Raw genomic sequence first — 25852 nt, 5'->3', positions numbered from 1 at the left:
GTCATTACTTCACAGACTGCTCTGAAAGACTCATTTTGAATGCTGAGTGTTGTGTAATCTGCACATATTATAGAATGATGCAATGTTAGAAAAAACACTATATACCTGAAAATAAAAGTATGATAATATTTTCTTTGCTGCTAATCTTCTAGAAATTATTCATAGTACACAACCAATTCATTATATCATATTTTTTTTTCGCTTCAGTGTCTCTTTAAATTAAAAGAAACCTGAAGAAAAAAAAAAGTTTCACTTACCTGGGGCTTCTGCTTGCCCCCTGCAGATGTCCTGTGCCCACACAGTCCTGGAACAATCCTCTGGTCCCCCGTCGCCGCGGCATAGTGTTGGTATCACCGACTTGCAAGTTGACGACCATTGTGCCTGCACGGCCCTGGCCGTGCCCGTCCTTGTTCGCGCTCCCCGTGCAGGCACAGTAAGAGAAAAACTTTATACTGCGCCTGTGCAGGATGCTCTCGGCCGCAGCAGGGGACCTGAGGATCGTTGAGGACCAGCGCAGGCACAGGGTGGCTGAGGGGGGCTGGCAGAAGCCCCAGATAAATGAAAAGTATCTTCAGGTTTAGTTTAACCCTTAAGTCTGGCCAGGTAAGAAAAAGTATCATCTTTGTGTACCTCAACAGGTCCCTTATCTATTGGAATATATTTCAATTGTCATAAACGTGCCTTTATTGAGGTCATCCGGTCACGTGGCTACAGCACTATGTAGCAGTAGAGTAAACTGGCGGAATATAATTTGAACAGATTCTGTTGGTAGGCCCTCACATTACATAGATGTGATAAGATTTCACAGTCAAGGTGGTAGTCAACTCAGTTATAATTATGTATACAGTAGAATCTCTTTATAATTAACTCCAAGGTACCAGGAAAAGTAGTTTACTATATCAGAAGTGATCATACATTGTAATTTATACAGACACATTTGTTGGGACCTGAGGACTAAGGCTACTATAACCAGACGTTTATATCAGAGTTTACTGTGATAAATGCTTACATAGAGGAAGTGGCTATGTGGAGAAATAATCAGAAGATACAGTTTGTATAAAATAAATGAAACATTTCCTTGATTAAGTGAACATTGCTGTTTCAACCCTTGTGAGATCACTAGAGATGGTCAATGAAGTACAAAGCATTCCAACCTGCAGGTTGCACTCGCTGCTGCTTTTCATTTGCCCAATTCCATGCTGCATACAGATTGCATGCAAGCTAGAATAATTAGCATCTCATTGACCATGTCTGGCAATCACCTTTTGCCCTCAACACATCTGTAATCTCTTGCATGCAGTTTGGTACTTGGTGGTAAGTTGTATCAACCGTTCTGAAGATTTTGCTACATTTTCTGTACAGATTTGGGTTGTCTTGTTATCTTCTGTCTTTGCAAGTAACTCCAGACTGACTCAATAATGACATCATGGGTCTGTGGAGCCCATTCCATCAGTTGCATGACTACATGTCCTTTTCACTGCAGAAGGTTGTTATGATTTTTTGTGTGCATATGGGGCATTGCCATGCTTCAGAAGGAAGTTGAAACCGAACAGATGCCTCCCTAATGGTATTGCATGATGGATAACATTCTGCCTGTACTCCCCAGCAGTAAGACTACCATCAGTTATGACCAAATGTCCAGTTCCATTTAAAGAAATGCAGCTCAGCACTACAGGGAACATACACAGGGCTTCACTTTACTTCAATATTATATTTCTCCCTGGCGTTCAGATTCCATTTGTAAATGAACCACATCTTTCCTCCTCATAATTCACATAGGGGACATCTGTTTAAATGTGTTCTCATTGCAAATAGGATTTAATGTAAGCATTTTTTTTTTTTTTGCATGAATTGAAGTTGCTTTACTGATTTTGTACCCATTGGGTGAGATTGCTTCCTGTCCTTGTCACAGCAGCGTGGAAGCAGGGGTACAGAGATATGAAGAGTCATTTGTTTTGTCTGAAGTCTTGTCTCTCCTCCCTAGGGCTCCTCTCACCTGCCCCAGCAGCTCAAGTTCACAACCTCTGATTCCTGTGATAGGATTAAAGATGAATTTCAGTTGCTTCAGGCACAATATCACAGGTAGGAATGGGTACATTCATAACTCATAACAACATTTTTTTTCTTGTAGCTATGTGATAAAGCCAGCATAAGCTGCATCTCTCAAACAGGTGTTTTTTTTTGTTTTTTTTTACATGTATCTCTCTCTCTCTCCCATCTTGTTTACTGCACAAGCTCTTGCAATGTTTTATAGCATATTCTCTCCCAAGTAATTGGAATCCCTTTCACTTCCACTCATACACAGAACACTGTTTAGGTACAACTGTCGCCTCTCCTCCGATCTGGCCAACAGCCAAGTTGTCTATTTACGTAAAGATGTGTTCTATAGAACTTTGATTGCAGCACCCTTTACCTATATATGTACTGATTTACACTGTAATAAAGATTTTTTTTTTCTCTCAATGTTTTTCCCCCATACGTTATGTTACAATTAATACAACATGTAAATCCTTGTCAGTTTCTGCCATCCTTACCATTGCAACCAAATGTCAAGCAACACATTTCATATATCTCTCCCAGGCAGTGAGATCTATTTAACCTATTTTGGTTCCTGGACGTAGTTTCTACGTCCAGGAACCATGCGCGCTACCGCACGCTCCCGCGGCCGATCGCGCGCGTGCACACGCACTCCCGGCCGCGGATTCGGTAGCCAGGGAATCAATGTATCTGGCTATGGTGCCCGATCATTGATTCCTCTCCCCCGCTGAAAAAGTGACAGCTTCTCTCGGAAGCTGCGCCTTTTCTGGCCGTTCCCTCTCCGATGAGTCACTCTAAACGTGTGTTACGCTTAGAGTGACGTCATGTAAACAAACTCATGGCCGCCATCTTGTGGCCAAAAAGTAATACTACACCTGTAAGAAAAAAAAAATACAAATTAACACACATTTACATTATAAATCTATTGTTTACCTCCCACCCTCCCAAAACTACCCAAATAAAATGTTTACTATAAAAAAAAACCATTACAATAAAAAAACAACAACATGTAAATATTTACCTAAGGGTCTAAACTTTTTAAATATCAATGTAAAGAAGAAATATTTCTATATTTTTTTTTATTTTAAACTTGTAAATAGTGATAGATGCAAAATGGAAAAAATGCACCTTTATTTCCAAATAAAATATTGTCGCCATACATTGTGATAGGGAAATAATTTTAACGGTGTAATAACCGGGACATATGGGCAAATACAATATGTGAGTTTTAATTATGGAGGCATGTATTATTTTAAAACTATAATGGCTAAAAACTGAGAAATAATGCATTTTTCCATTTTTTTCTTATTCTTCCTGTTAAAATGCATTTACAGTAAAGTGGCTCTTAGCAAAATGTACCCCCCAAAGAAAACCACAAAGAAATTGGTGGCGGAAAAAACAAGATATAGATCAGTGCATTGTGATAAGTAGTGATAAAGTTATAGGCTAATGAATGGGAGGTGAACATTTCTCACGTGAAAACGACAGAACCTGAATGGGTTAATGTAGTTTTAGTTCTGCTTTTTATTGCCACGACTGAAAGCACAAGCAAGGATGTCTCTGTCTTGTGGGCATTTTCTATAGTGTAGAATAAAGATTCAAGTACAGAATTTAGGAACAACAATGCTACACTAACATTACACCATAGGCTATGAGTTGTAGTCTCACGCTATGGTGGAAGCCTGTTGCCGCAAAGAATCCTGAAGAACATATGTAAGTGAATCAAGTAGCCAGCTGCTAGGTGATGCTAAAATATCAGTTTGAGGCCTTATAAGTGGGATTTCAACCTCCATACCTCAGCCGAGAATTACTTTATTATTGTATTTTTATGTTTTACAATTCTTATTTATAGTGTCAATTATTTAATTATTTCCTCTGCTTGTATAGCACTGATAAATTATTCAGCACTTTGCAGAGTACATTGAACAGGTAGTGCCCAGCTAACAATCAAGATAGACTGGACTGTAGGTTTGTTCTTAACTTTTAATTTGTATGCAAGTTGAAACACTGTTCCACATATATTCCCTGTGCTCCCCTGTACCTCCTCTGCCTCTAGTGTCCTCTTCTGAGCCACCTGTGTCCCACTGTCTTCACTGTGCTACCTCTTCCCCTGTGCCTCCAGAGACCCCTCCCCCATTCCTCCAGTGTCTCCCTGTGCTCATGACCCATTTGCCTCCACTGTACCTATCAACAACTTTTGTTCTGCTCTGTGCCTTTTGCTCTCGTCCCCTTCTGTGCCTGCTCTTATTGTTCCCCTTCATCCCCCGATCCTCTTTCTGTACCCCTCTGCTCTGTTATTACCTCTGAAAATGTTCCACGCCACTCCAGAAGGCTCTCTGCTTTCTCTGACATGTCCCCTTCATCGCAGAAGTGACGTCATTGTGATGGGCTGCAGCATTTGTAATGAGAATGGCTCTTATACAGCAGAGGGCAATGTTTGCATTTACAAAATGGACCTGCTCAAATCCACTATTCTTCTTGGCTCCACCCCATGTTATTTATGGTCACCCAACTGCCTGTAGATTTCAGTGCTGAGGAGTCGGATCAATTTTGGGTACCCGGAGTCGGAGCTGGAGTCGGTGATTTCATAAACTCGGGAGTTGGATGATTTTGTACAAAATCCACAGCCCTGGTAAATATTAGACTAAGGAGTCGGAGTCAAGGAATCTGAGCCATTTTGGGTACCCGGAGTCGGGTCGGTGGTTTCATAAACTGAAGATTTTTGTACCGACTCCCCGGCCCTGGTAGATTTGTCCCCTGTTGTTCGCTTTATCTGACTGACTGCAGGAGGTCAAGATGAAAGCGCCAGAACAGCCTGGCAGACCCAGATGATACCCAGTTTGCCACATGCGGAACATGACAAAAAAGGGAGCCCAGGAGTTAGTGGATGTTTGGGGACAGATACATCCTTTATATACATCTGAGTTTATCATTATTGGCCTCTGAAACCACTTTAAAATGAAAAAGTGATTGTTTTTCCTTGTCCAAATTGTAACACCAATAATGTACTTTAGGATGATAGATGAAGGTATGCTGATCAATACTTTTTTTTTTTTGCCAGTGAGCCAGGAATACGTACCTAAATGTGTATATATAACACTTATAATCCAACATACAGCAAGGTATGGATTTTTATGATTATATGGTAAAGCTTGGGGGAGTATGGGGCAGAATCGGGTAAAAAGTTCACAGGGGCTATTAGGGAAAAAGGCCCCCGCTATGCAATGCCGCAATTTGCATTTTCGCAAACCTCCGGCACCCGCTATTCTGTCGGGTACCTCCGGGTGCGGAGATTTGCAGTGCTTGCTGGTAATTGGGTGCCTTACGGCGCCGAAATTTAACATGTTAGCCGCATATGTGGCTTTGCGTGGGGGGGTAGGGTTAGGAACCACCAAGGGGTGCTTAGATTTAGGCACCACCAGGGGAGGGTTCTGTGTGAGAGAAGGATTAGGTTTAGCTATAGTAAAATATCAATAAACATTACTGATATTTTACTATGGAATCCAGCAGTAGAATGTCGCTCATTGTAGCAACATTCTACTAGCAGCAATCTCCTGCCCCCTTTTTTCCAGGTTCCTTTATTTCATGTATGTTTATGGGGCACCCAGTGAAGTTATAATTCCTCTGACCCACCAGGAAGGAATAATTTTTCATAGCGCAGTCCACAGTCATGAAGTGTTTTATTATACATGCTAAATTTTGGACAAGGGTACAGTAAATAACCTCTAGTTACCTTTTGTTTTGTGAAGCCAGTGCCAGGAGCTAAAGTACATTTGTAGTGCTTTTTACTGGACACAAAAAGAAAAAAGGCCTTGACTGCAGTGGTGCAGTAACAGTCAGATGATGACTCTCATCCCAATTCCTGGACCTACACACATGCTCATTGCTGGTGCAATCTCAAACAAACACCCTCATTAGAATAACCAACCTTTAAAAAAAACTCAACCCATTCAAAGTGATGTTCAGTTCTTCTACGCTGGCAATAGATGGGATAGTAATGCTTGCCAAATGATGGCTGGCGTTTTTTTTGGCCAAGCAGCCACTGAAAATATACTGCTGGGATTGTAACAGACTGTTGTATCCCAAAGCAGTTCCCAGTAGCATTGTTTCAGCAGATATACATCAAGTGCGTGATGGAAAGTTCAGTTGATGCCACCTGCCATATTTCTGTAGATATGTGTAAAATGAATGTATTCTGGATGATTGTATGATTATCAGCTAGATGGGTGAGTATAAACAGTTTCGGGTGACCAACTCTTCAGGTCTATGGGCATGTTTAAAGGTTCCCTTAGTAATTGCGCACACAGTAGTTTTAGCCTAACCCTCTATACTTGTATTTAAAGAGACTCCGTAACAAAAATTTCATTCGGTTTTCTTCCATCCTACAAGTTCCAAAAGCTATTCTAATGTGTTCTGGCTTACTGCAGCACTTTCTGCTATCACCATCTCTGTAATAAATCAACTTATCTCTCTCCTGTCAGACTTGTCGGCCTGTGTCTGGAAGGCTGCCAAGTTCTTCAGTGTTGTGGTTCTGTGATGTATCTCCCCCCTCCAGGCCCATCTCTGCACACTGCCTGTGTGTTATTTAGATTAGTGCAGCTTCTCTCTGCTCTATTATCTTTTACAAGCTGGATAAATCCTCCTCTGAGCTGGCTGGGCTTACATATACTGAGGAATTACATACAGGCAGAGCTGTCTGCACTCTGCAGGAAGAAACAGCCTGACACTTCAGTGGAAGATAGCTGCAGGGGGAAAGAAACACACAAATGATCTCTTGAGATTAAAAAGGAAGGCTGTATACAGCCTGCTTGTGTATGGATGTATTTTCTATGTGTGGACATACTGTACATCAACCTACTTCCTGTTTTGGTGGCCATTTTGTTTCTTTATAAACAAACTTTTTAAAACTGTTTTTAACCACTTTTAATGCGGCGGGGAGCAGCAAAATTGTGACAGAGGGTAATAGGAGATGTCCCCTAACGCACTGGTATGTTTACTTTTGTGCGATTTTTAACAATACAGATTCTCTTTAAAGTCCATGTTTGCCTGCTCCAATGGGATTTACCTCCTTTACCCAAAACCACATGTTTTTACTTAAAGCCCCAAAGCTTACAGTATAGGTTAGTTGGAGGAGAAAGACTTCATAGGGTAAAAAAAACATGGAAATTATAGATTCTCAGAATAAAAAGACTAGGTTTCACAACTGTCTCAATTGCACATACAAAACAACCACTTTAATATTGCCATAGTTGGGTATAACATCACTACAATTTAAAATCAGGGCTGTGGAGTCGGTACAAAAATCTTCCGACTCCTCAGTTTATGAAACCACGACTCCGACTCCGGGTACCCAAAATGGCTCAGACTCCGACTCCTTAGTCTAATACTTAACAGGGCTGTGGATTTTGTACAAAAATCATCCGACTCCTCAGTTTATGAAATCAACAACTCCAACTCCGACTCCAGGTGCCCAAAATTGCCCCGACTCCTCGACTCCAACTCCGACTCCACAGCCCTGTTTAAAATCATTTAAAAATCGCTTGTCATTGTATCAGTGCCCTATATGATACATCACCAACGGCCAGACAGTTAATGTGTGTGACCATCGCCCAGCATTTGCCTCTACAAATCGTCCACACCACTGTCAGGATTGCCTGTTTGGGTGCCACCACCAAACACACACACCCCACACACAGTGACATGCAGCTTTCCCTCCCCTAACTGAAGGGGCAAATTACCCACCTGAGGTTATAGAGGACGCACGAGTCAGGGCAAGTGAGCGAGATAGGGAATCCTTAGTAAAAGGGGCACAGAGAAAGATGAGGTCAGACATCTTGGGCAATGGACTCATTAGGTTTGTAACCAACTATGGACATATTGTTCAAGTCTACAACAATGCCTACAAAAACATTGGCATGCTTTAATGCTAGATGAAGAGATTAAAAGGAAAATCAGAAGTCGTCCATATCGAACTGCAAGGAAAACGAAAAATCTAAAAGATATATTTTGGAGAGATTTGAATTTTCCTCGCCAACTAGGGAAACCTGGCTTGGGCGCATCCCAGAAAGGTTGGAAATGTTCCCATGTCATCGTGTCAATTGTAAATACTGTATCTGGAGAGAACGAGGACATTCTGCAATTACAACCATCAGAAATTATGACATCCACCACAACATAAACTGCAATAGTGAAAGGGTAGTGTACTGTATTACATGCCCATGCAGGCTGTATTATATTGTAAAAACAAAACGTAGATTGAGTAAACAAATTGGCGAACACGTGACCAATATATGTGAGACTACGAAAGCTATCTTAGGAAACACTTTGCAGAGTTTCATGGTGGTACTCCAGAAAAACTGAGGTTCAAAGGGATAATAAAGCAAGTGCCATCATTCCATGGTGGAGACATTGAAAAGGATTTGCATAAACTTGAGCAAAAATGGATATACATGTTGGGTACAAGAATCCCTCGGGGATTGAATACAGATCATAATCCTATTTCTTATAGAAGTGTGTGATACTATGTGAATTATATGGAACATATTTAAAGAGACACTGAAGCGAACAATAATATATGATGAATTGGTTGTGTACTTGGAATAATTACTAGAAGATTAGCAGCAAAGAAAATATTCTCATTACAAATAGATGTCCTGGACGGCCCTTCATGTGTTTAGAAAAACCTTTATTAGTACAAAAACGAACAGATCACACAGCAGCTGGGTTCCCCAATTAAAATCTTAAAAACAGTAGCGATGACAGAACTGGAGGGAGCGCTCCTTCCTTTTAATTCCACCTCTCACTATCAGGTTATTGCAGCCGTAAGGTCACCCAGCCTAAGCCAACCCTGGCTACCACCGATATAGTGAGTGTGTAGGTGGACCCACCACCGACGCACACCCTGAGGCCTCTATAGCACAGCAGTTACACTGTTTTATGTGCACTTCAATAGTCTCTGGACGACTGTCTATTGATTTTCCAGACCACTCTCTATGGTACAACTATCTCCCAGATCGCTTGTTTCTTCTTAATAAGCATGAAACCCTTTTATGCACTATTTCTTTTCCTGCGCCAGAGATGAGAATGTACATCAATTGCATGGGGACAGTCCTCCGTAAACAAGTATCACGTGCTAAACCCCGCAGGGCTGTATGGTGTAACTCACAGCTCCCTGGGTGGGGTGTTTAAGGGGAGGATTTCCACGACCCTTGGCCGCTGTCTTGCCTGGTTTGTCACGTTGCCTGATCAGCAAGGCTCCAGCTCCTAAGAGCGAGCCTCTGTTGTTGCTGTGCCGACCGGCGCGTACATTATTCCTTTCCGTGTGCGGCTCCTGGACATGACGTGGGTCCACCTACACACTCACTATATCGGTGGTAGCCAGGGTTGGCATAGGCTTAGGCTGGGCGACCTTACGGCTGCAATAACCTGATAGTGAGCGGTAGAATTAAAAGGAAGGAGCGCTCCCTCCAGTTCTGTCATCGCTACTGTTTTTAAGATTTTAATTGGGGAACCCAGCTGCTGTGTTATCTGTTCGTTTTTGTACTAATAAAGGTTTTTCTAAACACATGAAGGGCCGTCCAGGAAATCTATTTGTAATGGAATTCTTGTAAGGCTGACTGTGCCCTCCTCCCCAATCGGAGTGGTGTAGTAGAACTGGTCCGCTCGCAATTTTTATATTGCCGAAAATATTCTCATATTTTTATTTTCAGGTATATAGTGTTTTTTTCTAACATTGCATCATTCTATATGTGCAGATTACACAACATTCAGCATTCAAAATGATTCTTTCAGAGCAGTCTGTGAACTAATGAGCTCTCCTCTGGCAGAGAAAAAGAAAATTGTTCACTAACACTTGAGATGATAAAAGTCAGAAGACAGCACTCTCCACAACTTTGAAAGTCCTAGAGCTTAATGGCTTTTTTGCATAGAGATAACAACTGGAGTTTCTTAACTCTTCCTGTACTGGAAACAATTAAGGTAGCCATACACTGGTCGATTTGCCATCAGATTCGACCAACAGATAGATCCCTCTCTGATCGAATCTGATCAGAGAGGCATCGTATGGTTGCCTTTACTGCAAACAGATTGTGAATCGATTTCAGCCTGAAACCGTTCACAATCGGTGGTGGTGGTGCTGCCCCCGCTTCCCAACCAACATATATTACCTGCAACGGCCGGCGTGACTCCCCCCGGTCTCCGTTGTCTTCTCCTCCTCTCTGGTCTGGTCTCCGGGGTCCGGCAGGCTTCACTTCTTCCTGTCTGGGGGAAGTTTGAACAGTAGAGTGCCCTCAAGTAAAAAGAAAAGAGAGGAGCGCTCTCTGGTGCATTAACTTTTTTAATGATACTTCCTGCACAAGGATGATAAATAAAAACGTACTATGTTCAATTTGAATAAAAGCTCATCACAAATGTATTGTATTACCGTGTCCAAGTTGTTGCATCACCGAACTGGTTGCCTCCACACTATGGCCAGTAGTAGTGGATGATCTACGAGATCCGAACACGCCAGCGGGATTTGGAACACAGGAGTGCCCTCTACTGTTTAAACTTCCTGCTGGGAGTGAAGCCTGCCAGGCCCGGAGACCAGCGCGGAGAAGAAGACAGCGGAGTGTCTCTTTAAACATCTTGGCACTTTGCTCCACTTCTATATCTATGTGTACTAATTGCCCCCTAGAAAACTATCTCTAAGTCATTAAAGGTGAAAAGATGGACATTTCAAAGTTTGATATGCAAAAGTACTAAGCACCTTCCTTAGGGCCCTTTTCCACTAGCAGTCGCTAGCGTTCACGCTGAACACTAGCGATTACTGAATCGCAATTACCGGCGATTTCCCGACGTTTGCGGCCGCGATTTTGCTATGCTATGCACTGCATAGCAAAATCGCGGCAAATATCGCTCTGCCGCGCGTTCGCGTTCCTGTCAAAAACGAATCGCGGTAGTGGAAATGACCTACCGCGATTCCTATGTTAAAAAGCAAACCGTAGCGATTGTAAAATCGCTAGCGGTTTGCGACTTTACGATTCGGCCAGCGCAACGCGCTAGTGGAAAAGGGCCCTTATTTTGTGAGGCTCCTTTTAAAAGACGGGAGGGATCGGCAGGTACAAAAAGAGAGTGGTATTGTTCCTCAGTAAGCCAAGCCGCACGTTGAGAAAGCCCCAAGGCAGGGTGAAACGTCGGTGGGTGTGGCCTTCTATGAGGCGCGGGTGATGCATCGTCGCCATATGCTACTGCACAGTGTCGGACAGGAGCCCTTATTAGCGGCAAACACTGGTGGGTTTTCCCCTCCTCAAGGTAGACACACCGGCCTGATATTGGCACACACAGCGGTGGATTTCCCCCCTCCCTGAGGTGGCTGTTCTAGTGAGGGCTTATGGAGTGCTGTTGCAAGCACAGGAGACAGGATAATAGCCCGGTTGCCGATTGCTGAACCTTTCTTCTGATGCTGCTTCATGCTCATCCTCTGCTTGTAACACTTCTAATGCATTAACCGACTTGTGACTTCCTGTAATTGTCTGATTTGCACACTTGTTTAGTAGGTTAATGATTTTTCTCTTCTTTTAAAAACTGACTTACTAGGATTAAGTAGACTCGGAGCATTCTCCTAGCATGCACATATCCACTGACCTAGGAAGTGGAAACTGCTAGCTAATAAAAGCCACAGGATGCCAATCAGTTAGCCAGCAGCAGACTAATCAACACAGCTGCCAGTTATATTAATCAGCAGCGAGGGGCTTCCATTTTGTGGGTGAATGGAGATTTGCATGTTAGAATTTTCCACACGTGCTTGACATTTATATTAACAGCTTAATTAAAAATTCCTTAAAGCTTAACCATAATTTTACTCCAGTCTTCACATAGCTTTAAACTGATTGTTAATCTACTTTGTCTCAAAGTCTAGTCTTTTTGCGGGGCATATATCAGTAATGTCTCATGGGAACTGTGTTGGACAGGCTTACTATAACGTTACATACAGATTTGAAATATGTCAGTTGAGAGAATCATTAGGGATCATTTTGGCTATCAGTTTAGTAACTAATGCTGTACAGACACGGAGTCTTGTCTGAGTTTTCTGCGTTGTGGGGGATATGACGTAAGAGCAGCAACTGCTGCAGGAGCCTGAAAGGTAGTTCCACAGTAGCAACAACTGTCATGGGGCACCGATCCATCCTGCCAAATCGCTGGCAATAAAGCCGGTGGCATCAGGGGACACCTGCATACAATTCAAGAATGATTTTGTCTTTCTGAAAGATGAACCATCGCCCCAGTCTGAGTTCAAGAGCGCTCTCAGGTTGTTATCAAGGATGTCTCTGTACATTGCTGCAGACCTCTTTCCCTTTATCCTGACTAGTCTCCCAGTCCCTGCCACTGAAAAACACCCCCACAGCATGATGCAGCCACCACCATGCTTCACTGTAGGGATGGTATTGGCCTGGTGATGAGCACTGTATGGTTCCTCCAAACCTGATGCCTGGCATTCACACCAAATGTTCAGAGTTCAATCTTAGTCTCATCAGACAGCAAATTTTGTTTCTCATGGTCTAAAAGAGTCCATCGGGTGCGTTTTGGTGGGCTGCCATGTGCCTTTTACTAAGGAGTGGCTTCTGTCTGGCCACTCTACCATACAGGCCTGATTGGTGTATTGCTGCAGAGATGGTTGTTCTTCTGGAAGGTTCTTCTCTCTCCACAGTGGAGCTCTATATTCCTGGTCACCTCCCTGAGCTTTGAGTTCAGGTCACTTTCTGACTTTAATCTGAGTTTTTATTGAAGTAAAACTTTCATGTATGTACCTGTAGAAAGTCAAAGGTCTGTCTACACTTGTGTTCAGGATTATATTAACTTAGTGGCAGAGATGGTCATTGAAAGGCAAATAATTTTGACTTGCATTCAAATTTCATGTAAATTCTATGCAGCTTGAAACTGGATCAAACAAAATCAACAGGAAGCTACTTGCACTTTGCTTGAAATATGAATGCAAGTTGAAAGTACTTGCAACTCATTGACCATCTCTGCTTGCTTGCTACATAAGGCATACTGGGTAAATTTGAAGTAAAATCGAAATATAACTGGTGCGAGGCTGCAGAATACTTAATGCTGGCCTCCCACCCCAAGGGTGCCACGTGAAAATGACAAATCAATCAGTCGATCACACTGAAAGTGTAACTCTATCCCTTGTCAAACTGGAACTGTATACAGGTTGTTTTGTTAGGTATAATGAGCAATGTAAATGTAATTGATGTGTTTTTGTTGTTTCCACTGCTTGATTCTGAGTCTTGCAACTTGTCCTTCCATGGAGCTATGTATTGTGCCAAACCCAGTTCCAGGCGTAACCCTGTTATGCTTGGCGAAATAAAGTTTCTGATTCTAAACATCCATTTTCCAACCAATTCAATAGTTTTAATTCAATCTTTTGCACTTTCTCTTTTTGCTCCTAATATATCTCTTGTATTCACTTTTGACCAATATGAAGCTGTGGATGGAACAAATGTATGATCGGACATGATGAAAAATCTTCATGCGAGCAGGCCAGGGAAAAGTGACAGGAGATTGTTGTATGTGGCATCCACCATATGTGACGCAATGCCAGTTGAAATTCAATTTCACTGCTGTCATAGAAATTCATTGTATTTTTCCCAGCATTCTCTTGGCAAAGGGCAAATGACAGCAGCTAGTGTCACCTCAGCCTAATGCTAAAATCTGAGGATCAAAATTTCAGCATAGATTGAAAACTTGTAATAAAGATAGGTGATTGTAGTGGAGAGCACTCTTGCCTTGAAGTGCTTTGGAGTTTGTGTGGGATTCCTCTGGGCACTCCTGTTTCCTCACACATCTTAAAAGTTAACTGGACACCACCCCCTCTAAAAGAATTAAAAATTGGTCTTAGACTATGATGGACATATGACTATGAATTTAGGTAAAGCACTTTGGATTTCAGCATAGTGACATAGATGTCAATTAATGTTGCTGGAGAAACGCCTTATTTTTCAGAATATAAGACACACTTTTTCTCCCTAAACAATGGGAAGGAAAAAGTCCCTGCACCTTATATTCCGAAGACCGGGAATCCCTGACTTATAATCGCTTGCCAATACGAACGTTGAACCTCCACAATGTCAGGGACTCCATGCCTTGTCCTCCTGTGTGGTTTTCTGGCCCCTGCAACGTCTCCTCCGGTTCCCTGTGTAAAAAGAATTAGCGGCACAGCAGCTCACCTCAGTAGGGAATCTAGCGGCGAGCAACAGACATCACCTTTTCTGCGCGGCTTCCCCTAGTAAGCTTCTATCAATGATGCGATCAGCAGAAGCATTTGCTAGGAGGAGCCACAAAAAAGTTGAGGTCTGCTGATCACCACTACAATCGCAGCCGAGGTGAGCTACTCTGCCGCTAATTATATTTACACAGGAGAGCAGAGAAGACCTTGCGGGGGGGGGGGGGCAGGAGTGGACAGTGGGATTAGAAGAGGACACAAGGGGGGGGGAAGGAGATGGGGCCAGGAGGGGGCAAAGGAGGACACAGTGGGACACACATGCCTCTGAGTCAGAAGGGGACACGAAAGGACAATTCTTTATTTGGGGAGAACATCTACAAGACGCTCCTGGAACATGGATGGCACCAGGTATAGTATCCCCCCCCCCCCCCCCTCAACCTACTGTAGGTACATCTTATATTCTGAAAAATACGGTATTTACTCATCACACAGTCAAGTTCATATGTGCTTCCTTATTCCACAGTAATTCCAGTAAATAAAACTGAAATTTCCTTAAAAAGTATGGCTGCTGCACTTGGATGCAGCAGCCATACTTTTTAACTGGATTTGTGATGACAAAGTAGGGGTACAGTGGAGGAAATAATTATTTGACCCCTCACTGATTTTGTAAGTTTGTCCATTGACAAAGAAATGAAAAGTCTCAGAACAGTATCATTTCAATGGTAGGTTTATTTTAACAGTGGCAGATAGCACATCAAAAGGAAAATAGAAAAAATAACCTTAAATAAAAGATAGCAACTGATTTGCATTTCATTGAGTGAAATAAGTTTTTGATCCCTCTAACAATAAAAGACTTAATACTTAGTGGAAAAACCCTTGTTTGCAAGCACAGAGGTCAAACGTTTCTTGTAATTGATGACCAAGTTTGCACACATTTTAGGAGGAATGTTGGTCCACTCCTCTTTGCAGATCATCTCTAAATCCCTAAGGTTTCGAGGCCGTCTCTGTGCAACTCTGAGCTTGAGCTCCCACCATAGGTTTTCTATTGGATTAAGGTCCGGAGACTGACTAGGCCACTCCATGACCTTAATGTGCTTCTTCTTGAGCCACTCCTTTGTTGCCTTTGCTGTATGTTTTGGGTCATTGTCGTGCTGGAACACCCATCCACGACCCATTTTCAGTTTCCTGGCAGAGGGAAGGAGGTTGTCGTTCAGGATTTCACGATACATGGCTCCGTCCATTTTCCCGTTAATGCGATTAAGTTGTCCTGTGCCCTTAGCAGAAAAACACCCCCAAAGCAAAATGTTTCCACCTCCATGCTTGACGGTGGGGACGGTGTTTTGGGGGTCATAGGCAGCATTTTTCTTCCTCAAAACACAGCGAGTTGAGTTAATGCCAAAGAGCTCTATTTTGGTCTCATCAGACCACAGCACCTTCTCCCAGTCACTCACAGAATCATTCAGCTGTTCATTGGCAAACTTCAGACGGGCCTTCTTGAGCAGGGGGACCTTGCGAGCCCTGCAGGATTTTAATCCATTGCGGTGTAATGTGTTTCCAATGGTTTTCTTGGTGACTGTGGTCCCTGCTAATTTGAGGTCATTCACTAACTCCTCCCGTGTAGTTCTAGGATGCTTTTTCACCTTTCTCAGAACCATTGACACCCCACGAGGTGAGATCTTGCGTGGAGCCCCAGAGCGAGGTCGATTGATGGTCATTTTGTGCTCCTTCCATTTTCGAACAATCGCACCAACAGTTGTCACCTTCTCTCCCAGCTTCTTGCTAATGGTTTTGTAGCCCATTGCAGCCTTGTGCAGGTCTACAATTTTGTCTCTGACATCCTTGGACAGCTCTTTGGTCTTTCCCATGTTGGAGAGTTTGGAATCTGCTTGATTGATTGATTCTGTGGACAGGTGTCTTTATACAGGTGACTAGTTAAGACAGGTGTCCTTAATGAGGGTGACTAATTGAGTAGAAGTGTCTAACCACTCTGTGGGAGCCAGAACTCTTAATGGTTGGTAGGGGTTCAAAAACTTATTTCACTCAATGAAATGCAAATCAGTTGCTATCTTTTATTTAAGGTTATTTTTTCGATTTTCCTTTTGATGTGCTATCTGCCACTGTTAAAATAAACCTACCATTGAAATGATACTGTTCTGAGACTTTTCATTTCTTTGTCATTGGACAAACTTACAAAATCAGTGAGGGGTCAAATAATTATTTCCTCCACTGTATATGCAGAGATTTTGTACTGCAAGTGTTTGCTGTCCACTCTTTTAGGAACACCATCAGTTATGTATTATTGTAGTATTAAGACCTTGGGGAAGACTCCCTAACACTGCTACTGCCTTTAGAGCAGGGGTCCCCAACCTTTTTAAGCCCAGGGCTCACTATCCCGACCAAACTTTTCTCTGGGGCCCCCCGGGGGGAGGGGGGCGTGGTTAGTGGCGGCGGAAGCCCCCCCTCTTTTCCCTGATTTTGAGTGTAGTATATAGGTAAGTAGGTATCTAGGTATAGTTGCCCCCAGTATAGGTTGCTAACACAGTTGCCCCTGTATAAGGACTATAGTTGCCTCAGTATAGTTAGTTAGGTAGTATAGTTACCCCAATATAGTTAGTATAGTTACCCCAATATAGTTAGTATAGTTACCCCAGTATAGTTAGTACAGTTACCCCAGTATAGCAAGTACAGTTACCACACTATAGCTAGTACAGTTACCACAGTATAGCAAGTACAGTTACCACAATATAGCAAGTACAGTTAGCCCAGTATAGCAAGTACAGTTAGCCCAGTATAGCAAGTACAGTTAGCCCAGTATAGCAAGTACAGTTAGCCCAGTATAGCAAGTACAGTTAGCCCAGTATAGCAAGTACAGTTAGCCCAGTATAGCAAGTATAGTTAGCCCAGTATAGCAAGTACAGTTAGCCCAGTATACCTAGTACAGTTAGCCCAGTGTAGCCAGTACAGTTAGCCCAGTAGTTACCCCAGTATAGCTGTCCCAGTGTAGCTAGCAGAGGTGCCCTACCCCCCCCCCCCCACACACACACACAGTTGCCCCTGTATAAGGACTATAGTTGCCTCAGTATAGTTAGTTAGGTAGTATAGTTACCCCAATATAGTTAGTATAGTTACCCCAGTATAGTTAGTACAGTTACCCCAGTATAGCAAGTACAGTTACCACACTATAGCTAGTACAGTTACCACAGTATAGCAAGTACAGTTACCACAATATAGCAAGTACAGTTAGCCCAGTATAGCAAGTACAGTTAGCCCAGTATAGCAAGTACAGTTAGCCCAGTATAGCAAGTACAGTTAGCCCAGTATAGCAAGTACAGTTAGCCCAGTATAGCAAGTACAGTTAGCCCAGTATAGCAAGTACAGTTAGCCCAGTATAGCAAGTACAGTTAGCCCAGTATAGCAAGTACAGTTAGCCCAGTATAGCAAGTATAGTTAGCCCAGTATAGCAAGTACAGTTAGCCCAGTATACCTAGTACAGTTAGCCCAGTGTAGCCAGTACAGTTAGCCCAGTAGTTACCCCAGTATAGCTGTCCCAGTGTAGCTAGCAGAGGTGCCCTACCATCCCCCCCCCCCCCCCCCCCGCGGCCGCCACTCCTGTTACCTTATGAGCGGGCATACGCTTCCTTACTTATATTCCTCCAGCCTCGGCTCTCCTCTTCGCAGCATGTCGTATTACAGCAGCGCTTCCTGCGCGGCTGCTGTAAGGAGGGAAGGAGGTGGGGTAGCGGCTTCCTGTAGCGGCGATACGCATCACCGTTACTATGGGAACCGCTGTCCCAGCTCCCTTGGCTCCTTACAGCAGCCGTGCAGGAAGCGCTGCTGTAATACGACATGCTGCGAAGAGGAGAGCCGCGGCTGGAGGAATATAAGGAAGGAAGCGGACGCCCGCTCATAAGGTAACAGGAGCGGCGGCCGCGGGGGGAGAGGGAGAAGCCGCAGCCCCCCAGAAATCTGCCCAAGGACCCCCAGGGGGCCACGGCCCCCAGGTTGGGGACTCATGCTTTAGAGCATGCCCTAGTGGCTGCAGCTCTGGCGCTTTGAGTCAGCCAGGAGAAAAGCACAATGTAACTCTTCTGTGTCCTGTCTGTCATGTCATATTTGCATTCTTATAGGAACAACATCGGTAATACATTATATTCAAGTTTGTCTTTGAAGTTCTGGCTGCAGGCAGAGTTTGATTTAGTTTTTTGGCTTTTTATACAGTGCATGCCCAGTCCTTTGGTTTCAATTCTAAGATAGTTTTAGGCCCTGACACTCCTTAGGATTGTTTTGATATCTGGCATGTGACCATTAGCACTACTGGTCTATAATACAGCACTGTTTAAAGGGCAGAAGAAAGAATGTCATTCTGACACACCCATACAAAACTGATTTTGGCTATCCTCATGAATCTCTATTATGGTCATGCTTGGAGCAGTATCACATCTAACAGATGCTACATGCAATAATATCTAAAACTCAGTACACACACTCGACCGCCTTCACCTAAAACGAATAATTGTTGCTAGCCATTCGTTACAAATGATAACAATCACTCTGTTCAAACTACGTACCTGTGGGTAATTATGCATTTCTAGGTCCTACTTCACATGTTTATGGTAAAGATCAGATTGGCAGACTGTCATTTTGCCGTCGTTGAATTCAAGTGTGTTCCGCCATCGTTTATTTGTCACAATTTGTTGGGGGTCGCTCCTTTTATTGCAACAATGATTGAGTGTGTGTGCAGTCAATTTTTTTTTCTTTCCCTGCCACTATTGAGAACCTAATGGTGGCCACTAACGGTCCAGTCTCTAGTGAAAAATCGTTCAAGCGATCAGAAATTCTGATCGAAAGAATAATCGTTCACTACACCATCAACGAACCAATCTTTGCTTCCTATCTATCACAATCGACAAAATCCAAATTTTGGTTTGATGACTGTTTTTATAATCATTTGTAATCCATTGTGCCCATCAATGGAGATTTACAACCAATCCGATCAGAATTACTGATCGCTCAACCGATTTTTCGCTAGAAATTGGACCGTTAGTGGCTACCTTAAAGCGGATCCGAGATGAAAAACTAACTATAACAAGTAACTTACATATATATATATATATATATATATATATATGTGTGTGTGTATATGTGTATATGTATATATATGTGTATATATATATGTGTGTGTGTATATATATATATATATATATATATATATATATATATATATATATATATATATATATATATATATATATATATATATCTCTCTTACCTAAAGTTTAGATAGTTTACACAGCAAATTTAGCTGCAAACCGCTTCAATAGAATATGATTATTTCTTCCTGTGATACAATGACAGCAGCCATGTTGTTTGGAAAGCTTACACACAGGCAAGCTTCTCTGCATCTTCAGCACTCAGCCTGTGAGAAAAAAACCGAATTCTTCTCCTCCCTCTGCCTCTGAAATCTCTGGCTAGTAATACCTCCCCCTCCTCCTGCCCAGACTGAGCTCCCATAAGCCCTTGCTACTGTCTGAAAATGCCAAGGCACTCTGAAAAGCTGTGGACAAGGCTTGTTTAGTTTATAGGGAATTGGGAGTATTAAAACAAAAAAGTATTTGGCTGAGGAATGCCCTATAAACAATAGGAAAGGAACACAATTATGCAATGAGTAAAAGTTCATCTCGGATCCACTTGAAGAGTAGACATATTTGAATACAAGTTGTTTTTTGTGTTTTTGTTTTTTACAAATACAGGTCTCCCTGAGTGCAGATTGAAACAAGATGCGCTAATTGAAAGCAAATGAACACCTTCATTATGATAACTTCTCCGTAAAACTGCCGCAGTCAAATTCATTTTCTTTAAAAGAAAAAAAAAAGTCTTAAGGTGGCCACACACCATACAATTTTATTAACTATCTCTTCAATTTAAGAATTGCAATCAATTTTTCTGACTGATAAGTCAAATTTTTGAAATGTTACAATCTACCACACACCTATGTTCAAATTTTCCTCAATTATGATAAAAATGATTGGAAACTCTGAGAAAATTGCTAGGGTGTGTATATTTAATAAATTGACAATCCAACACACACCATACAATCTTTAGTAGAAATTGAAGAGAAATATCTGGCATTCTGGATTGATTTAAATCGAAAAAACCCTGAAAATCCGATCAGATATTTCAATCGAATGAAAAAAAAGCTTTCGATGTTTTTGAGATACGATCGGTTTTTATCGAATTGCTGTAAAATCGGATCATTTTATTGTATCGTGTTTGACCACCTTTAGCCTCCCTGGCATTCAATTTCTACTGTATTTATGTGCAAAAAGTGGTTGTTGCTTGTAACTTACCAAAATGTGTTAAAGGAATACTTAAGTCAAAATAAAAAAATGATTTTTACTCACCTGGGGCATCCCTCAGCCCCCTGAAGCTGTATGGTGCCCTCGCAGCCTGGCTCCGATCCTCCTGTCCCTGCCGGCGGCTACTTCCGGGTTCGGCGACAGCCGCCGACAGGCTGGGAACGTGAGTGATTCTCCGCGTTCCCAGCCGCTATATCACCCTCTATGCTGCTATAGCGTATAACATATACGCTATAGCAGCATAGAGGGTGAAATAGCGGCTGGGAACGCGGAGAATCACTTGCGTTCCCAGCCTGTCGGCGGCTGTCGCCAGACCCGGAAGTAGCCTCCGGCAGGGACAGGAGGGTCGGAGCCAGGCTGCAAGGGCACCATACAGCTTCAGGGGGCTGAGGGATGCCCCAGGTGAGTAAAAATCTTTTTTTTATTTTGACTTAAGTATTCCTTTAAGCATGCGTCTAGTATACATTTTGAGTATAATAAAATATTCAGACACAATATCATGTAGTATACATTTTGAGCATAATAAAAGATTCAAACACAATGTCATGTAAAAAAAAAATAATAAAAAAAAAAAATTCCCTTTTTGCCAGGCCAGAGTTTCCACACTCCTAGGGCTGGAACCCACAGGAGCGCTTTTGGCAGCGCTGCGATACGCTAGCACTTTGCCAAAACGCTGGGCTAATGTTAATGGATGGGGCAACTTCCACAGGAGCGTTTGCGTTTCCCAGAAACGCAAACGCAGGACCTGCAGCATTTTGGGAGCGTTAGCGCTTCAATGTAAAGTATTGAAACGCTAGCGGAAACACTCAGCAAAACCTAAACTGAACGGTTTTGCTAGCGTTTTGCGGTTCAGCACACTGTAACAAAATGAAAAATAATTCACAGGACCAATCAGGATCAAAACGCTACGCAACCGCTGAGCAAAAAAATACAATGTTGCAAAACGCGACGTAAATGCGCATTAATCCGCTTGCAAACCGCTCAGACAAAACGCTAGCGGTAGCGTTTCGCGTTTGCTGATTTTAGTGGGTTCCAGGCCTTATAGTTTTTTTGGCAGAAAACGTGCAGTTTGCACATGCGTTTTAAAATTTGCATTCTTGTGGGTTTTTTTTTCGCATGTAGGATTCCAGAGCATGCAAAAATTTGCATATGGGTCCACTCACAGTCCGTTATAACTAAACGGACAACTCGCATTCAGTCCAGTGTCCATGTTTCCCTATGGGCCTGTCAATCCAAGGAACGGTCTGCACACAGGCTAATTGCAGTATCAGTGTAAATGTATTGTCCTATCAAACACTAAAGACATCTAACTGGTCAGATAGGCCTATGGCCCATATGCAATTCACTTTTTCACCTGAGTTTTCTCCTAGGTGATAATTTTAAACCTGTCAATAAAATGCCTTTTAAGCCACTAGAAAGCAAGAAAATACTCAAAATAATTTAGATGGTACTTTCACCAACTTTTTGGTACTTTTTTAGTTGAAAAGTGTTGGAAAATGATTTTAAATCGAAAATGAAAAATCATCTCCTAGGAGAAAACTCAGGTGAAAAAGTGACTTTCATATGGCCCTATGTGTGTTATGAAAAAGAGCTCATGTATTGGACAAAGACTCCACCTGTCAGACTTGGTGGGTTTTTCCACTCTGACTCTGAGATGCACTGGAGGAGTTTTAATAATTTCCACACCGATAATTACTTGACATGAGATGTCTACAGCTGTAGAGCACCCTTTCAGATTTGTCCTTGTTAGTAAGGGTGAATAGGAGACTGTACCATTACTTCCACAATTTTCATATTTGATGCAGTTGTTCCAGAGAAATTTAATTTTGTAAAGGTCAGTCGTGTGATCTAGACTCTATTTACAAAAGCTTTCAGCTGACAGGAGAGTAGGGGTTCCCTACCTAGTGAAAAGGTCTCACCACTCTACACACAACCATCCCCCCCACCCACCTCCTCCCTCTGCTGGTGAGAAATTCACTCTTTGTGACCAGGGATGCGGCTGACCGTTGTTTTGACTGAGACTCTACTTAGGTGTAATGTTGGCAACAAACATTTAATCTCTCACCAGTAGAAGGAAGAGGTGGAAGGCATCAAGTGATCTCTGCTGACAGTGGTTGACTGGTGCCCACTCGCTGACAACCTAATGTGGTTTATGATGGGATGGGGGAGTAGTCTGGTCCGCAGTTAAGTCCCTTTTCCACTAACTGCGCTTGCGTTACATTTCCATTGTGTTTCCATTGTGTTGGCGTTTTTAAAAATGCATTTCTATTCACTTGAATGAGAATCATGCCAAAAGTTTTCTGAATCGCAGCCAAATGATTCTCATTCAAGTGAGTGGGAGAACATTTTTCAAAACACAAATGCAGCTAGTGGGAAAGGGCCCTGAAAGCTGCTCTGCTGTTTTAACAGGAAATGTTTCAACAGGAGCCGACCAGTCGGGTAATTTTAAAATATTTATTGCAAAAATACACAAAGCAGAGTGCATTGCTAATCAATGCTATCGTAATAGAAAAAAATGGAGACGCTCAACTTGGGCTTTCACGTCACAGTGCAGCTTGTTTTATGCTCTCCTGCTGCATGTCTTGGGCAGTTGCACATAAGGACCACCTCTTTTGATCTTTTATTCTTCAGATGTTTTAGGCCTGTCTTGCATCGCAAATCCTCTAGAATCCACTACTTTAGGCTTGGTTCACACATAAAAAGGTGTTATGTCCTGTCAGTTTTTTCCAGTTTGCATCAGTTTTGTATGCGTTTCTATGGCTGTCTTCACACATAAAAGGTGTACATTTCTGGTGCGATAATACTGATCGAAAACTGACAGGAATGGAATGGACCGGAAATGTGCAGATTTATGTGTGAAATAGCAAATCTGGTGCAATAAAAGTTGCTTAGTAATGTTAATACAGTTGTAGAAAAAAATGTAGGAGGTCCACACAATGCCAAGGTCATTTATGAACGGACGTATCCAGTCACAGCACCGAATCACACATAGCTGACATGTTTTGGACCTGACTGGTCCTTAGTCATAGCTTAGCAATGTTAAAATCATAACACTGATGCAGGCTGCATAATAGTATAGCAATGCATTTGTACAACCATCTTTTAGCAGAATTTGTGTTTTGTTTTTTTTTAGTCTTAAATTGGAATGTGATAAGCTGGCCAGCGAGAAGTCGGAGATGCAGCGACACTATGTCATGGTAAGTGCTAAGAAAAAGACTGTGAAGTCCTTCTGCAGGAAGGTTATCACTTTTAATCTGTGCAATGTGAAAGATTATTTTATATACATTACTATCCTTTCCCTTTTACCCTTGTCATTTCCGCACTCATTTATCAAAGCATCTCTCATTGAGGTCCTCTAATGCCCTGGCACAGATGTGCAAGAGTAGTCAGACACCCTAGGGATAGAGCAGCCAGTCACTAAACTATGAGCATGCATGTCTGCAATGAAAAGCAAGCCTCATCCTCAGCTTTGAACTGTCTTGGTAGAAAAAGTAGCTATAAGAATGAATTCCTATCTATCTGTAACCCCATTCCTGAGAGCAATTGTGCCAGGAGCTTGGGGGATGCCTCTACAGACATGAGATTGGTGCCCAGTCTGACCCTAAACAGTTGGGTTATGCTAGTATAATGTAATGTCTATGTACAGCTTTGGTTGAGGTATTATAAGTAGCTAAAACATTTAAAGTGGAACTCCAGTGCATATCACAGCGCTGCGTAATATGTCGGCGCTATATAAATTCTAAATAATAATATCACCTATTCACTTCTTCTGTAAAGTTATTATCACCTCACATGAGTACTTGTAAATCACACCTGGGGCTGCATGACTGCCGGCTTTCTCTTTCTATTTATTTAAAAGAAACCCTGTAGTGAATCCACGACTATATCCTGAAGCAGCAACAGTAATTTTACCTTGAAGTACATACTTCTGTTTCTTACCCTGTAAATGATTTCCCCTTCCTGGATCAGGCGGCTGAAAATTGTTGAAATTCCACTATTGGTTGGTTAGATGGCATACCTGTCATTCAGCGGCCGGCAGATTTGGGCGCAGGCTAAATCTGATAAACCACTCACCCTGCTCCTGCACAAGTTCTGGAGGTGCAAATTACTATTACTCCTCCAGGCCACCATGGATAGTGGGTGAAAGATGTAATTTGGCTTCCTGCTATTGCTGACGTCCGAATTGCATTGTTTTTGTAGTAATTTGTGCTCTTGTCTTTTGACAGCACCCAAATTACTCACTAAGCGGCACTATAGCCATAATTTATATTACAGCCTCTGGTGACGCTGACTGAGCCTAGATCTCCTGCACTGTTTTTACACAGCTCAGATAGATGTGTAGTTCTGCCCAATCCCTCTACTAAAGCTACATTTACACACCACTTGTTGGTCTAATGTCACCCATCAGGATTGAACTTGATCCTTTGAGCGACACTTAATTGCGGCCAAGAGCGTGCTACACAGTGTGGCCAGCTGTGGATGGTGATGGATACTTCCACAGAGGGTTACAGGAGCAGCCCCCTATAGGTAAGCAATGGCGCTCCCCCTAACCCCTGCCCCCCCCCCCCCCCCAGTGTCATACTGTGTTTTGTGTACTGGTGCTTAGTGCCCTTAATCTCCCTTCTGATTAGTCATGCTGTCTGCTCTGTGTACTGCGTGCTCTTCTTGGGGTGGAGATGCTGAGCAGAGCTGCAAATACAACCTTGCTATGGGTTAATTTCAACGCACTATTCAGCAGAAACCAAAAAGTTTTATAGCAAAAGAAACAGCAACCGTTCATTCAGTAAACACTTATTTCAGGATAGAGTGGTGGATTCATATATTTGGAACTACTACAGGGTTCCTAAACCACCTGCACTCTAAAAAGTAAAACTGTCCTAAATGGCTGTGAGTAGACCAATGGGGAAATTCTTATGTCTTCTGGATGACTATCCAGTAAAATAACCTTTGCTTTTGGGAGTGCTAGGATTTCAAAACTCTAAGGAACTTTGCAAGATCTGCATAGATACTGTCAGGCACGTCTATGTTTCTGCTTTCTGCAGGTGAAATAAACAATTTGAAAAATCTTAACATAAGTAAGGTTCACTTCTAGAGCATCCAATAGACTGCATACTTAGAGTAGCCAAACTGTTCAGTAGTGACCAGTGCTGCCAAACCACCTGCATCATCAGCAACCCCCTGCTTCTCTGAACAAACCATAAATGTACACTCAAAATTCGATTGACTAGGATGGAAGCTGTCTTCCCAAGTGTAA

General features: G+C 42.5%; 1 protein-coding gene across 4 annotated transcripts in view; it reads left to right on the top strand.

Moving 5' to 3' along the window:
• TLE5 (TLE family member 5, transcriptional modulator) overlaps nucleotides 1-25852 on the top strand; it is a 78847-nt gene that overhangs the window by 4566 nt on the left and 48429 nt on the right. For all 4 annotated transcript variants that reach the window (XM_068234086.1, XM_068234085.1, XM_068234084.1 and 1 more), the window contains exons 2-3: nucleotides 1985-2082; nucleotides 23732-23795. In XM_068234086.1, the coding sequence (XP_068090187.1) occupies nucleotides 1985-2082; nucleotides 23732-23795 (162 nt within the window). The remainder of the gene's footprint in view (nucleotides 1-1984; nucleotides 2083-23731; nucleotides 23796-25852) is intronic.

The sequence above is a fragment of the Hyperolius riggenbachi genome, chromosome 1 (assembly GCF_040937935.1).
Source record: "Hyperolius riggenbachi isolate aHypRig1 chromosome 1, aHypRig1.pri, whole genome shotgun sequence".
NCBI lineage: Eukaryota > Metazoa > Chordata > Amphibia > Anura > Hyperoliidae > Hyperolius > Hyperolius riggenbachi.
The sequence above is the reverse complement of the archived record's forward strand: the minus strand, read 5'-3'. Positions and strand labels throughout refer to the sequence as shown.